This window comes from Mus musculus, chromosome 6, assembly GCF_000001635.26.
Source record: "Mus musculus strain C57BL/6J chromosome 6, GRCm38.p6 C57BL/6J".
In the NCBI taxonomy this organism is placed as follows: Eukaryota; Metazoa; Chordata; class Mammalia; order Rodentia; family Muridae; genus Mus; species Mus musculus.
In genome coordinates this window covers 146827397-146840409 of record NC_000072.6, presented here as the reverse complement: position 1 = coordinate 146840409, position 13013 = coordinate 146827397, and the positions used below count along the sequence as shown (strand labels likewise).

General features: G+C 45.5%; 1 protein-coding gene across 20 annotated transcripts in view; it reads right to left on the bottom strand.

The window, feature by feature from the left end:
• Positions 1–6880: 6880 nt before the first annotated feature.
• Arntl2 (aryl hydrocarbon receptor nuclear translocator-like 2) overlaps positions 6881–13013 on the bottom strand; it is a 38801-nt gene continuing 32668 nt past the window's right edge. For 13 of the 20 annotated variants that reach the window (XR_003956203.1, XR_003956204.1, XM_017321603.2 and 10 more), the window contains 3 exons: positions 12224–12311; positions 10609–10717; positions 6885–7900 (listed from right to left, as the gene is read on the bottom strand). Coding sequence is in view for 17 of the 20 variants with exons in the window: in XM_017321603.2 (XP_017177092.1) it covers positions 7764–7900; positions 10609–10717; positions 12224–12311 (334 nt within the window). In the remaining 3 variants the exon portion in view is untranslated. Of the gene's footprint in view, positions 7901–10608; positions 10718–12126; positions 12312–13013 lie in introns of those variants that run through there. The other 7 variants (NM_172309.2, NM_001289679.1, NM_001289681.1 and 4 more) reach the window with 5 other exon arrangements.

The following is a 13013-nucleotide window of genomic DNA, read 5'->3' as shown; positions in this document are numbered from 1 at the left end:
ATCTAGTAGCCAATATCTCTAGGTGCACAGGCCAGGTTTGCACACCACACAGCAGGACTGTCACAAATGCTCACAGTACTGACGCAGAAATCCTAGACTGTCATGGTGACCTCAAGACTGTGAAGTGTCCCCAGATGGAAACCTCACTAGGGGTTTATAAGCATGCCAGTGTAGTTCACACTGCACATAGTTCACACTGCACATGCATAGTTCACACTGCACATGCACAGAAACAGGAAGGCAGCTGGACTTTGGGAGCAAGTGCAGGATGGTGGCTGTGACTGGTGTAAGCCACCCACTAATGGCCTGATGCCAGGAGCCATCTCTCTACGGCAGGCATCCTCCTGCAGATGTTGCCTCTGTCCCAGAATGTAGGATATGCCCAAAGCAAAGATGTCCTCTTGTCTGACTGGAAGTAGTCCCCAATTCTCAGAAATCCCTGTGTTTTTCTGAGTTTGGACTGTTCATAGCTGGATGGTTGTATTGTTTTCCATTCAGCTGTTGTAGTCATTAGACAGCTTGTAGTTAAATTCCTCACCCTGGTGTGCATTTAGTGTTATTTATAGGCTAAATATTCTAATTCTGGAGGTAAAGGAGAATGCATTTTTAAGTTTCTTTTCTCAAAATGCCAGCCAGTTTTCTTTTTCTTAGCCTAGAATTACAAAGACAACTTGTGTCCTTTGGCAAAAGGGTCATCTATTGCTTGCCTTGCAGGCTCTATTTGGAAAGCTGTCTCTATATTCTGCTCTTTAAACTGTGAGGAATTTTATTGTGTTTTGAATTATCTCTTTATTGGCTGAGGCCTGATCTAGCTATGGAGCCCAGGCTGACCTCGAACTCACAAGCCTCCTATGTTTGCCTCCTAGGCATGATAGGATTACAGCCATGCCCTCCCATAACCCACTGGAGAAATCTATCACTATCGAGTCATGCAGAAGGAGGGCCCTGGAAGTAGAGGCCTTGGTGAGCTCCATCAGCTGCACTAATTTCATCACAGACGTTCCTAGGGGAGGACTGCTGGGTCCTATTTCTGCTTTTCAGCCTGTGGAAGACTCCTGATGTGTGTGTTCCCATCAGACACAGATGACACAGTTCTGATACTATGGACAGGACCACTGTGGATATTATATCCTCCCTCCTGACAGGGTCACACGGTAGCCCAGGTTGGCTTCAAACTTACAATCCTCCTGCCTCAGTTTCTGAGGTATAGACACACCCACACCTGGCCTTACATTTCTTTTTGATGAGTTCTGTTTCGCTGTTAAATATGTTTGCACTGGGTCTTGGGCTTCAGCAGCACACAGCACCTGCTAGAGGGAACAGCCAGCCAGGCGTGATGGATGGCCCAGGCCTGTGATGTCAACACCCGGGAATAAACTCATGGTCATCCTCAGGAACAGACTGAGCTAAAGGCCATCCTGGGCTCCATGAGAAAAACAATCAGCCAAGAAAGGCCATAGTAACTTTTAAATAGGTATTATATGAACTTAGATAAAGGCCCTAGGTCTGAAGGTGTGTCCTTGTCTTGCCTGGTGATGGCTCCTACTGGTGATATTTTTAATGACATCTCTGAGCTCTTGAAAAGAACCAACCTAACAGTTGCTCACTGAAACTGTGAGAACACAGACATCAAGAGCTAACGGATCATCAGGCTGTGGTGGCACTCGCCTGAGTTCCCACAGCTCAATTTTTTTTTTTTAAAATAAAAAGAAGGGCTGCAGAGAAGGCTCGGTGGTTAAGAGCATTGGCTGCTCTTGCAGAGGACTCAGGTTTGGTCCCAGCATCCACATAGCAGCTCACAACCATCTATAACTCTAGTTCCAGGTGAGCTAATGCCCTCTTGTGGCTTCTGTGGGCACCATGCATGCATGTAGTACACAAACACACATGCAGGCAAAGTACTCATACACATAAAAATAGAGTGAGCTCAAAATGTGATCAGAGAACTCGAATATGTATTTCTCCAAGGAATATATACAAATGGCAACAAGCGTACGAAACACTCTCAGATTTGCACAGATCAAAACCACAATGAATAAGTACCAAAGACCCGTGAGTATGAACCCCATTGGAACTTGGAAAGGAAGCCAAAATTTAGAGGTGGCAAGACTGCAGAGGACTTCTGTCTTAGTTAGTTTTCCATTGCTGTGAAGAGACAGCATGACCAAGGCAACTCTTATAAGGTACAGCATCTAATTGGGACTGGCTTATAAGTTCAGAGGTTCAGTCCATTGTCATCATGGCAGGAAGCATGGGAGAGTCCAGGCAGGCATGGTGCTAGAGGAGCTGAGAGTTCTACATCTTGTTTTGAAGGCGAACAGAAGACTCTCTTTCAGGCAGCTAGAGGGAGTGGAGTGTCTCTTCCACACTGGGCAGAGCTTCAAAGCCCACCCTCATGGTGATACACTTCCTCCAACAAGGCCACGCTTCCTAATAGTGCCACTTCCCATGGGCCAAGCATATTCAAACCATCACAACTGGCAACATTATATGCTCTAAGTCAGAATATGAAACGGTAAACGTTTATAATGGAATTCAACTCATCCCTCTCTTATTCTCTTGTATCTCTACATAGATAGATACAAGGTTAGATTAGATTAATAGATAGATAGATAGATAGATAGATAGATAGATAGATAGATAATATAAATAGCTATGTAGGTAGATGATATATATAGACAAATGAATAGATAGATGATAGATGAGAGAGAAAGAGAGAGAGAGGAGAGAGAAAGAAAGGTAGGTGGATAAGTAGGTAGAAGAACGCACACACTTGAAAGCAGGATCGTGAAGAGATATCTGCACATCCATGGTTATCACATTCCCAGTAGCTAAGAGAAAGAAGCCACAAATCCGTCAGAGGACGAGTGGGTAGTGTGGTGCGTGCATACAACAGAAGGTTGCACAGTCTAGGAAGAGAAGGGAGCCTGGTCACATGGTACAACAACAAACCTCGAGGATAGTGCAGTAAGTGAAATGAGACATTAAAAAAAAAAAAGACAAATACTTCACACAGTTGATTTGCACAGTGTCTAAAAATAGCCTGACTCGTGGATACAAAGTAGGGGCTGCCTGTGCTGGTGATAGGGAGTCATTCAGTGTGAAAGGACCAGGTTTTCTATGCCCACCCTTGTTCTCAAATAACGACGGGGAGACCTTTATGTTATCAATAAGCTTCTTGCACTGTAGCTGGGCAGATACTGAGCTATTCAAACCCGACAACACTGGCCTGGCCTACTTCCCAGCCATGTGACCGCTGCCATCTTAGTCTCTCTGGTGCCTCCTTCTCCATTCACATCCTGATGGTGACTCCCCAGTGGTGGCACCCTCTGTCCCCTCTGAGACCCTCTTTTTCTCTCTCAGGGATGGCACAGGGACTCTCCTAATGTATGTTAGTGGGTCTTCTGTCAAGACTCTTCCCCAACTCCTCTATGTTATTATAGTTGTAATTCTTAGGGTTGAAAATTCCAAACCTGAGCTATTGCCCAGGGGTGTAGTCAATCCTCAAACCGGCAGCTGGGGCAGGAAGGCTGCAGAAAGTTCTAGGCTAGCCTGGGATACAGGGTGAGTCCAGGTGTAGCCTGGGATACATAGGAAGACCCTGTCTCAAAAACTACACACACACACACACACACACACACACACACACACACACACACACACACACACACACCCCAAACTACAGTGCTGTCTTTATAATACTTTGATGCAATTTTTGGATAATTATTTTTTACTAAAATTTTAACAAATACAGGAGAAAAAAGTAATATTATGTAAGCTATAAGAGTCTGTCACACCAATGCAATAAAATTGACCAAACAGAAACAGGACACACTGGAAGAAAACACTAAACATCGGAGGGTGGAGTACCACAGAGCATGTGGGTGGGGCTGGGGAGGGTGGATTCTGGGACCAGACCAGTAGGATCTGTAGAAAAACAAATTATAAATATTTTTTAAATGCTCCAGAAAGAAGAGATAAAAAAAGAAAAAGCAATATAATGGCTTAGTGGGGAATCCAGCATCAAATTCTACACTAAATGGTCAGTCATTGAACAGCACATGAATGTGGATAGATGCTGTGCTCTGCTCTGCCCAGAGAGTCAGACGACGCCAGCCCTTTCCTCAGTCTTGTTTCTACATTAGAAACTAATTCACAGCTTCAAGGGAGAAAGTTTATTAAATTAAAAAAAAACACAAACTAGTTTTTCATATAAATATAATTTAATTTCACTCTTCTCATTATTTGCCAGAGACTCTTAAAAAAATATCAATATATACAAACAAGAGAGTCAGAAAGAGCAGGAAATGAACTACAAATCCTCACTCGAGAAGTCTGGGTGATGACAGCGTCTCAGAGGTCAGAGGGCACCAGCATGCCAGGCTCTCTGCCGTTTGCACTGACTGGCACTCTGGGAACTTCTCTGTACAGCGTGAGAAGGATCTCCAGGCCCCTCTAGCAAACAAACATCTCTCACTCAACAGTCAAAGGGCCACTGCATTCCACACAGAGCCCTCAAGTGCCTCTCCCAGGCCCCAGGGAGTGGGAATTAATCCAAGGAAAGCCCCTCAGAAAGGGGAGAGAGGCACCTACTAGCCACTCCAGCAATTTCCCTGCTGTCTCTGGAGAGTTGTAGACATCACCCCTCTTCTATCTACTGCTGGGCACACCAGTCGCAGTCCGCTCTCCACCTGGGTCTGACACGGGCTCCAGGAACACAGTAGGCTCAGGAGATCTTGCCTGGCTCACACCACAGTGCTGAGCCTGAAGACCGGGACTGCAGTTTATTTATTCTGGTTTCAATGAGGCAGAGCCTCATCATGTTGCTCAGACCAGCCTCAAACTCACAGTGATCCTTCTGCCTCAGCCTCAGCCTCCTGAATACCTGCATTGCAGATACAGCTTTTAAAAGGCGACTACAAACAACCCCCTTTATTCCACCAGCTCCTGTTTCTTCTGTATTTCCTGGTGTCTTCCTGTCTCTCAACAGGTTTCTGCATTTATCAACCATATGGTGTCACTATTGAACTAAAGCCTCGTTTTTCTTCAGGCTATGATAAAATTCATGGCAACTTTGAAATCTCACTTTGCAGCTTGGGTTGGCCCGGAATTCTCAGAGAACTTTTTCACTCAGTCTCTGAGGACCAGGAGTAGACTGCCCCATCCCGCAGCCTTTTCTCTGTTATTTATAATATCCACCGAGTAAATGTCCTAGTGCGCTGCTGTCCAGTAGAAGCACATGCTGGCCACATTTAAAAAAATAAAAAGAGCAAGGTTTATGTATGTGACCCCAAAACCTGGGACACACAGCCCTGTGTCTACCATGGGCTCCACACTGTGGGTCAGAGTCACAGGATCAAAGCCAAGACTAGAGACCAAGCCTCTTACCACAGGGAAGCAGGCACAGGGACTCCCCTGATGGGGTCTCTGTCCAGGCTATTCCCCAACTCCGCTATGTTATTATAGTTGTAATTCTTAGGGTTGAAAATTCCAAACCTGAGCCAGTGCTCAGTGGTACAATCAATCCTCGAACCAGCATTTGGGGCAGGAAGGCTGCAGAAAGTTCTAGGCTAGCCTGGGATACAGGGTGAGTCCAGGTGTAGCCTGGGATACATAGGAAGACCCTGTCTCAAAAAAAAAAAAAACTACACACACACACACACACACACACACCAAACTGCAGTGCTGTCTTTATGATACTTTGATGCAATTTTTGGACAATTATTTCTTACTAAAAATTTAACAAATATGGCAGAAAAAGGTAATATTGTGTAAACTATAAAAGTCTGTCACGCCAATGCAATGGGATCAACCAAACAGAAACAGGAAGGAAACACTAAACATCTGAGGGTGGAGTACCACAAAACATGGGGTGGGGCTGGGGAGGGTGGATTCTGGGTCCAGGCCAGTAGGATCTGTAGAAAAACATTTCAGTGGGCTGAAAAGGAGTGAAGATATCCTCAGAGCTTGAGCCCAGCCATCTGCTCCTGAGTGTCAGGAATGGTCTGTCCTCTGGCTGAGAGAGGAACCGCCATTGTGAAGGGTGGTCATGGCCCTCGAAGCTCCTCTCAGACCATGAGGGTTGTTCCACCTGCTTTTGTTTTGAGATAAGGATTCACACTGTAGCCCAAGATGACCTAGAACTCCCAATGTAGCCCAGGCAGACTTCAGACTCACAGGCGTCCTGGAGCTGGGATGAGAGATGTGTGATGTCCTGCCCACCTGCTCTTTAGGACATATCACCATGACATATTATCCTCTAACACGAGCTGCTAGAAACAAGTCTGACTATGTGCCGTCCCCTAATGCAGTGTGTGGGCAGACCCTCTGTCTGCTGGACTCCAGCATCCTTCATGCTTCAAGGCTGAGGCTTCCAAATCACAGGTCTGACAGAAGTTCTGTTTGACCTTCTATAGCCCAAATAGTTGGCACAACGCAAGGTCACAGAAGGACACTAGGGTGAGGGCTCAGAGGACCATTCAGGGGCTGGGAGGAGATGTAGCAACACAAAGAAGAAAGAGTGGGTCTGAACACCGTTCAGTTTCAGCTCAGCTCATCTAGCTGCATTTGAGAAGCACAGAAGAGGGCCTGTGTAAGTATACTCAGCAAAGACAATTAAATTAAAATACAATCAGTGTGACTTGACTCCATGGCTAAGAGCACTAGCTTCTCTTCCAGAAGTCCACACTGCAATTCACAACTGTCTGTAATTCCAGTTCCAGGGGACCTGATGCCCTCTTGTGGCCTTTACAGGTACAGGCAGGCAAGTGGTACACAGACATGCGTGAAGGGAAAACACACACACACACACACACACACACACACACACACACACACACACACACTCTAAAGTATGACTCTTCAGAAAGGCAAATAGGCAGAAATTTAAATAATCTTTTTTTATTTATTTTAAAAGACAGGGTTTCGTGAATCCCAGGCTGACCTTCAATCTGCTTTGTGCCAAGGCTGGCTTTGAATTTATGATCCTCCTGAGTGCCAGGATTACAAAGTGTGCACCCAAATTGGTTTACAGTGCTAGGAACTGAACCCAAGACTTGGTGCTAGGCAAGGACTCTGTCACCTGAGCTGCATTCCTGGGCCAGAATTTTAAATCATCCTAATTCTTACACTCCATTTGAGCTACCTCTGGGTTAGTTACTTTTTAAAAATGCCTTCTAAATTCCAAATTATTAGAAGAAAGTTGGCTTCTAAGTGATTTCTCATTGCCTCATGATTTTAGGGACTGTATTTAAGCTGGGAATTGTGATATATGGCTTTAATCTCAACACTTGGGAGGAAGAGGCAGGCGGATCTTTGAGTTCAAGGCCAGCCTGGTCTACAGAGTGAGTTACAAGACAGCCAGGGCTACACAGAGAAACCCTGTCTTGAAGACAAAAACAGAAAACAGACAGAACAAAACAAAAATCCCAAACTCAAAAACAAAAGTATATATATATTTAAAAAAAGCCCTAACAATATGGTTGGTAGCAGTTTTTGGTCAGAATATTTTAGCAAAAATATGGCAGCCTGACCCCCAAGCTGCCTTCTCACTGTGTAAAGAGGGATTGATAAACTTGGCTGTTTCTCTTTGGAGGAGCATGTGTGACTCCGCACATCCCAGTGAGAATAAAGGGCAGATATATAAAAGTCAGTAGACTAGTAATAAGAGATAAAAAATGTACCAATACAGTGCTCAAGAGTACAGTGTTTTGTCAATGAAACACTCTGAAATGATTCTCATGTTAAAGTACAAAGCCAAAATGCTAGAGTGCCCACTGGATGTCACTGAAGTCCCCAGGGTCACCCAGGCCCCCCTCTGCTTCGAGGTAATTCATGAATGCAGCCATGTCTATGCTGTCACTGTCACACAGGACATCAAAACCCAGCTGGGCACTGTCACCTGTAAGTTAAAACACAGGACTATGTAAGTACGGGCAGGTCGTGATAAATACCTACAGTCAGTGAGACTGGAGAGAAGGCTCAGAGGTTAGGAGCACTCGTGCAGGGGCTCCACGTCGGGGGCTCACAACCATCTGTAACTCCAGCTCCAGGGGATCTCTAGATGTAGGCACTAGGCATGTGTGTGGTACACAGACATACATGTGAGCAGAACACTCATGCACGTAAAATAGATGTAAAAACACAACTGTAGTCAAGAACAGCAAGGCCAATGGCAGGGTCCGAGGTTCTGTTAGTGAAGGGCTTGCCACGCATGAAGCCCTGAGTTTGATGCCCAGCGCTGGATAAACCAGGCATGGTGGTATACACCTGCAACCCCAGCATGAGGTGGGAGAACCAGAAGTTCCAGGTGATCTTTAGCTACAGACATGTGAGAGCCCAACCCGGGATACAAGAGGTAAACCTGGGTGAGGCTTAGCGTTTTATTTTATTTTATCTGCATTGGTGTTTTGCCTCCACATATGTCTGTGTGAGGGTGTCAAATATTGGAGGTACAGACAGTGGTGAGCTGCCATGTGGGTGCTGGAGATTGAACCCAGATCCTCTCGGAAGAACAGTCAGTGCTCTTAGCCATTGAGACATTTCTCCAGCCCCCAAGTCTTAGCTTTAAATGTCAATTTGCTGCAATCTAGAACCTGGGAAGAGTGTCTCAGTGAGCAATTGTCTGGACCTGTGGGAAGAAGGCCTGTGAGGAACTTTTATAGAAGAGCTGCCCTGACTGTGGGTGTTACCATTTCATGGGCTGCGTCCTGAATTGTGTGAGGACAAAAGCAAACAAGTTAGCGTGAATCCTTTCTGTCTGCTGTTGACCATGGCTTGACTAACAGCCTCCTCTCGGTGATGGGCTGTGGCTGGGAACCGTGCGCTTCCTCGACTTTCTTCTCTAAGCCACTTCTCGCTTTATCACACTGACAGGAGGAACTCAGAACACATGTCTTTAAATTAGTTAAAGCCAGGGAAAGCGAAATACATGTCTTAAATTGCAGAAGTTGGATTTTTAAAATATTATTTTATTGTACGTATATGTGTGTTTTACCCGCATGTATGTCTGTGTGTCTTGTACATGCAGTACCAGAGGAAATGCCGTGTGTGTGCTGGGAATTGAACTCGGGTCCTCTGCAAGAGCAGCCAGTGCTCTTAACCACTGCGTCATCTCTCCAGGGTTCCTGCACTTTTCCTTTATTTATTTTATTTTATTTTATTTTATTTTTTAGCACGAGCCTTTTTTAATTTCTTGGTAATTCTTGAGAATGGACATTTTTTTCCTACATGGAAATACTTTTAAATTTTTATTTGAATTATGTGTATTCAGCAAAATCCTAAAAGGCTCAACTGATGACTGCACCCTTTGTGACAGGTTTAGTGACTGACGCACATCTTCATACCAAGAATAACTGATGGGGCAGGAGAGAGAGATCAGCAGTTACGTGCTCTTCCAGAGGAGCCCTGCTTGATTCCCAGCACCCACGTGGCAGCTCACAACCTGCAGCTCAGGTTCTAGAGTAGACAATAACCTTTCTGAGGAGACTGCATACGTGAAGACAAAAAACATCCATCCACATACGATAAAAATTTAAAAATTGTAAAAAAACAGCCGGGCGTGGTGGCACATGCCTTTAATCCCAGCTCTCAGGAGGCAGAGGCAGGCGGATTTCTGAGTTCGAGGCCAGCCTGGTCTACAAAGTAAGTTCTAGGACAGCCAGGGCTATACAGAGAAACCCTGTCTCAAAAAAAATTATAAAAAACAAAACAAACAAACAAACAAATAAAAAACCCCAAAACAATGACTGCTGACCATTGTGTGCAGATGCTGAAATCCTGGGTATGCTTTGGGAGGGGGCTTTTTAATTAAAACATTAGATATTTTCTTTATTTACATTTCAAATGTTATCCCTTTTCCTAGTTTTCCCTCTGAAAATTGCCTATCCCCTCCCCCCTCCCCCTGCTCCCCAACCCACCCACTCCCACTTCCTGGCCCTGGCATTCTCCTACACTGGGGCATAGAACCTTCACAGGACCAAGGGTCTCTCCTCCCATTGATGACTGACTAGGCCATCCTCTGCTACATATATTGCTAGAGCCACAAGTTCCACCATGTGTTTTCTTTGATTGGTGGTATAGTTCCAGGGAGCTCTGGGGGTGCTGGTTAGTTCATATTGATATTCCTCCTATGGGACTTCAGTCCCCATCACTCCCTGGGTATTTCTCTGGCTCCTTCATTTGGGGACCTTGTGCTCCATTCAGTGGATGGCTGTGAGCATCCACTTCTGTATTTGCCAGGCACTGGCAGAGCTTCACAGGAGACAGCTATATCAGGCTCCGGTCAGCAAGCTCTTGTTGGCATCTGCCTAGTGACTGGGTTTGGTGGTTGTTTATGGGGTGTGTGGGGTGCTTTTTGAGACAGGGACTTTCTATTAGTCCTGGCTGGCCTAGTGCTCACTATGTAGCCCAAGATAGCCTTGAACTCATGGTAATACTCTGCCTCAACCTGTAAATGTTGGCATTACAGAAGTGTGCTTCCTGATTGGGGAAAAAAAAATCTTATTTTAAAAACTACCTGCTTCTTCAAAAGGCCCCTGTGTTTAAGGACACAGTGTCAACGACAGAGACTGGGAATGTACACGGTGTCTGATGACAAGGACAACTTACCGGGAAGTGGTCCGTGAGGGTGGGCGGGTTCAGTGCTCTGGTGTTGCCTGGCAGCCTCCAGGACCTCTGTTTCAGAAGGGCTCACTGCAAAAGGCTCCCTAGTGGATGCCTGGAAAAGCAGGACAGAGCGGTCAGCAAGGCTCCTTCCTACCTGAGCACAGTGAGAACCATGGGTGCTGTCAGAACGACCGGCACCAGCACCTTCATCAGCCGTGCGTGCGTGAGGACTCTGGTGCCCCACACTCCACGTGCATCTTCCATTTCAGAAGCTGAGAGCCACCAGATTCCAAACCAAGGCATCTGACACTAAAGCCTAGATCCCTTTATATGAGTGTATGTGCATGCCTGTGTGTGTGATGTGCGTGTCTGTACATGTGTGTGCACATACATGCATATGCATGCGTGTGAGATGTATGTCTGTACATGTGTGTGTGTGATGTGTGTGTCTGTACATGTATGCACGCACTGTGGAGGCCAGAAGATTTTATTACAATGGCTTATATGTCCATTTCTATGAGATTACTGTATTTGTTAAATGAATAAATGATAAGATAGGAAGATACATTATATTTCTACACAAGTTTTATCCATATCATGTGATGTTTGTGTTTTCTGGCCCATGTTCCCCTGGTCACCACCACTCCTCCTCCTCCTCCTCCTCCTCCTCCTCCTCCTCCTCCTCCTCCTCCTCCTCCTCCTCCTCCTCCTCCTCCTCCTCCTCCTCCTCCTCCTCCTCCTCCTCCTCCTCCTCCTCTCCAGATCGCAGTAGGCTTATTGTCCTCGGCCCCACATGGGGATCAATCCCAGGTCCTCCATGGACCATCCAAGTGTTCTACCACTAAGCTATACATCCATCCCTTTACATTTTTTAATATTTAAAACCTTTTTATTCTGAGACAGGGTCTCACTAAGTTGCCTAAGCTAGCGTTGAGGCTACTCTTTATGCCTGGGGGGCCCTGAATGCACCAGTTTCCACCTCTCAAGCTGCCATATGGCAGGTGAGCCCCACCAGCCTATGGCGTAATTACTATACAAGCAACATGTATTTCAGTTAGCTGTATTAATCAGTTTGACCAAGTGGCCTCTGGTACTTATTTCATTTAAATCTCGTTCAAACTACATGAGTACTCTGAAGCTGCCATGTTAGAATCTGTGATGATCGTAAAAGCTCCCGCTCTCTGAGCACCTAGCAGGTGTGGCAGCCACCATTTGGAGAGTTTGGATTTAAATGGTGTGGTAGTGAATGCCTGTGCTCCTGGCCCTTGGAAGGTGGAGGTAGGAAAATTAGTTTAAGGTAATCCTCAGCTACACAGCGAGTTTTGGGCCAGCCTGGGCTACATGGCACCCTATCTCCATTGCCTAATCCACGGTATGTTATCATCATACCTGCCTTACAAGTGAGGACACTGAGGCAGAGTTTAAATTCTGAACCCAACATTACAAAGACTAGGTATGTGAGCCACACACACCCTGCAGCCCTTTTGTATGCCTCTAACCATGTCTCCTGTAACCACTGACCTATACCTCCCCTTAAGATGACCGAGTCAGCAGAAAGGTCCATGTATCTTCATAGAATGGTCCTGACATAATGACAATGAACATTTACTTCACTCACAGGCCCATAGGCATTCCCACCATTTACACTGCAGTCATCTCTCACTTCTTCTGAAGGGCTTGCATCTTCTGGGGATGAAGAGTGTAATCTGAGAAGGGAGACAAGAGATATTTATTCCTCAGACAGGATTTTAGAAGGAGTCTTTCTCCTCTGAATGTATCATAAGTCACTGATAAACAACAGCAAAGAACCCCAGACTAAATATTCCGTATTCAGTACTTGAGACCAGTTGACTTCTTACATGGCAGACTTATCTTTCACCCCGAAGTGCTGAAAATACTCCACACACACATGCAGTGGTGTGCACTTACCCCCCACACACACATATGCAAGCTGTGCATGCACTGACACACATGCATTCTGTGCATGCACACATGAATGTTGTTCATGCACTGACACACACATATGCAAGCTGTGGATGCATTGACACACACATACAATGCACACACTTTCTGGTATATATATTCATTTATTTTAACTGTGTAGTTTATGCATCAATTTTGAACTTTTTATGCAATTAAATTTATCGATTTTTCTTCCTGAATTCTGGATTTCATATGATGTTTTGAAATAACTTGTCCAAAATGAGATTATAAAAGTCCTTATCTGGGTGGCTCCCAACTGCTGGCAACTCTAGCTCCAGGGGATCTGATGCCTCTGTCCCTGCAAGCAAGCCACTTATAGGCACACACCACACCACCTACGCTGTCCTGCCCTACTGCATGCTGGTACACTTACACACACGTGCACGCACACACACGTGCACACGCATACACACACAAGTAGGAGA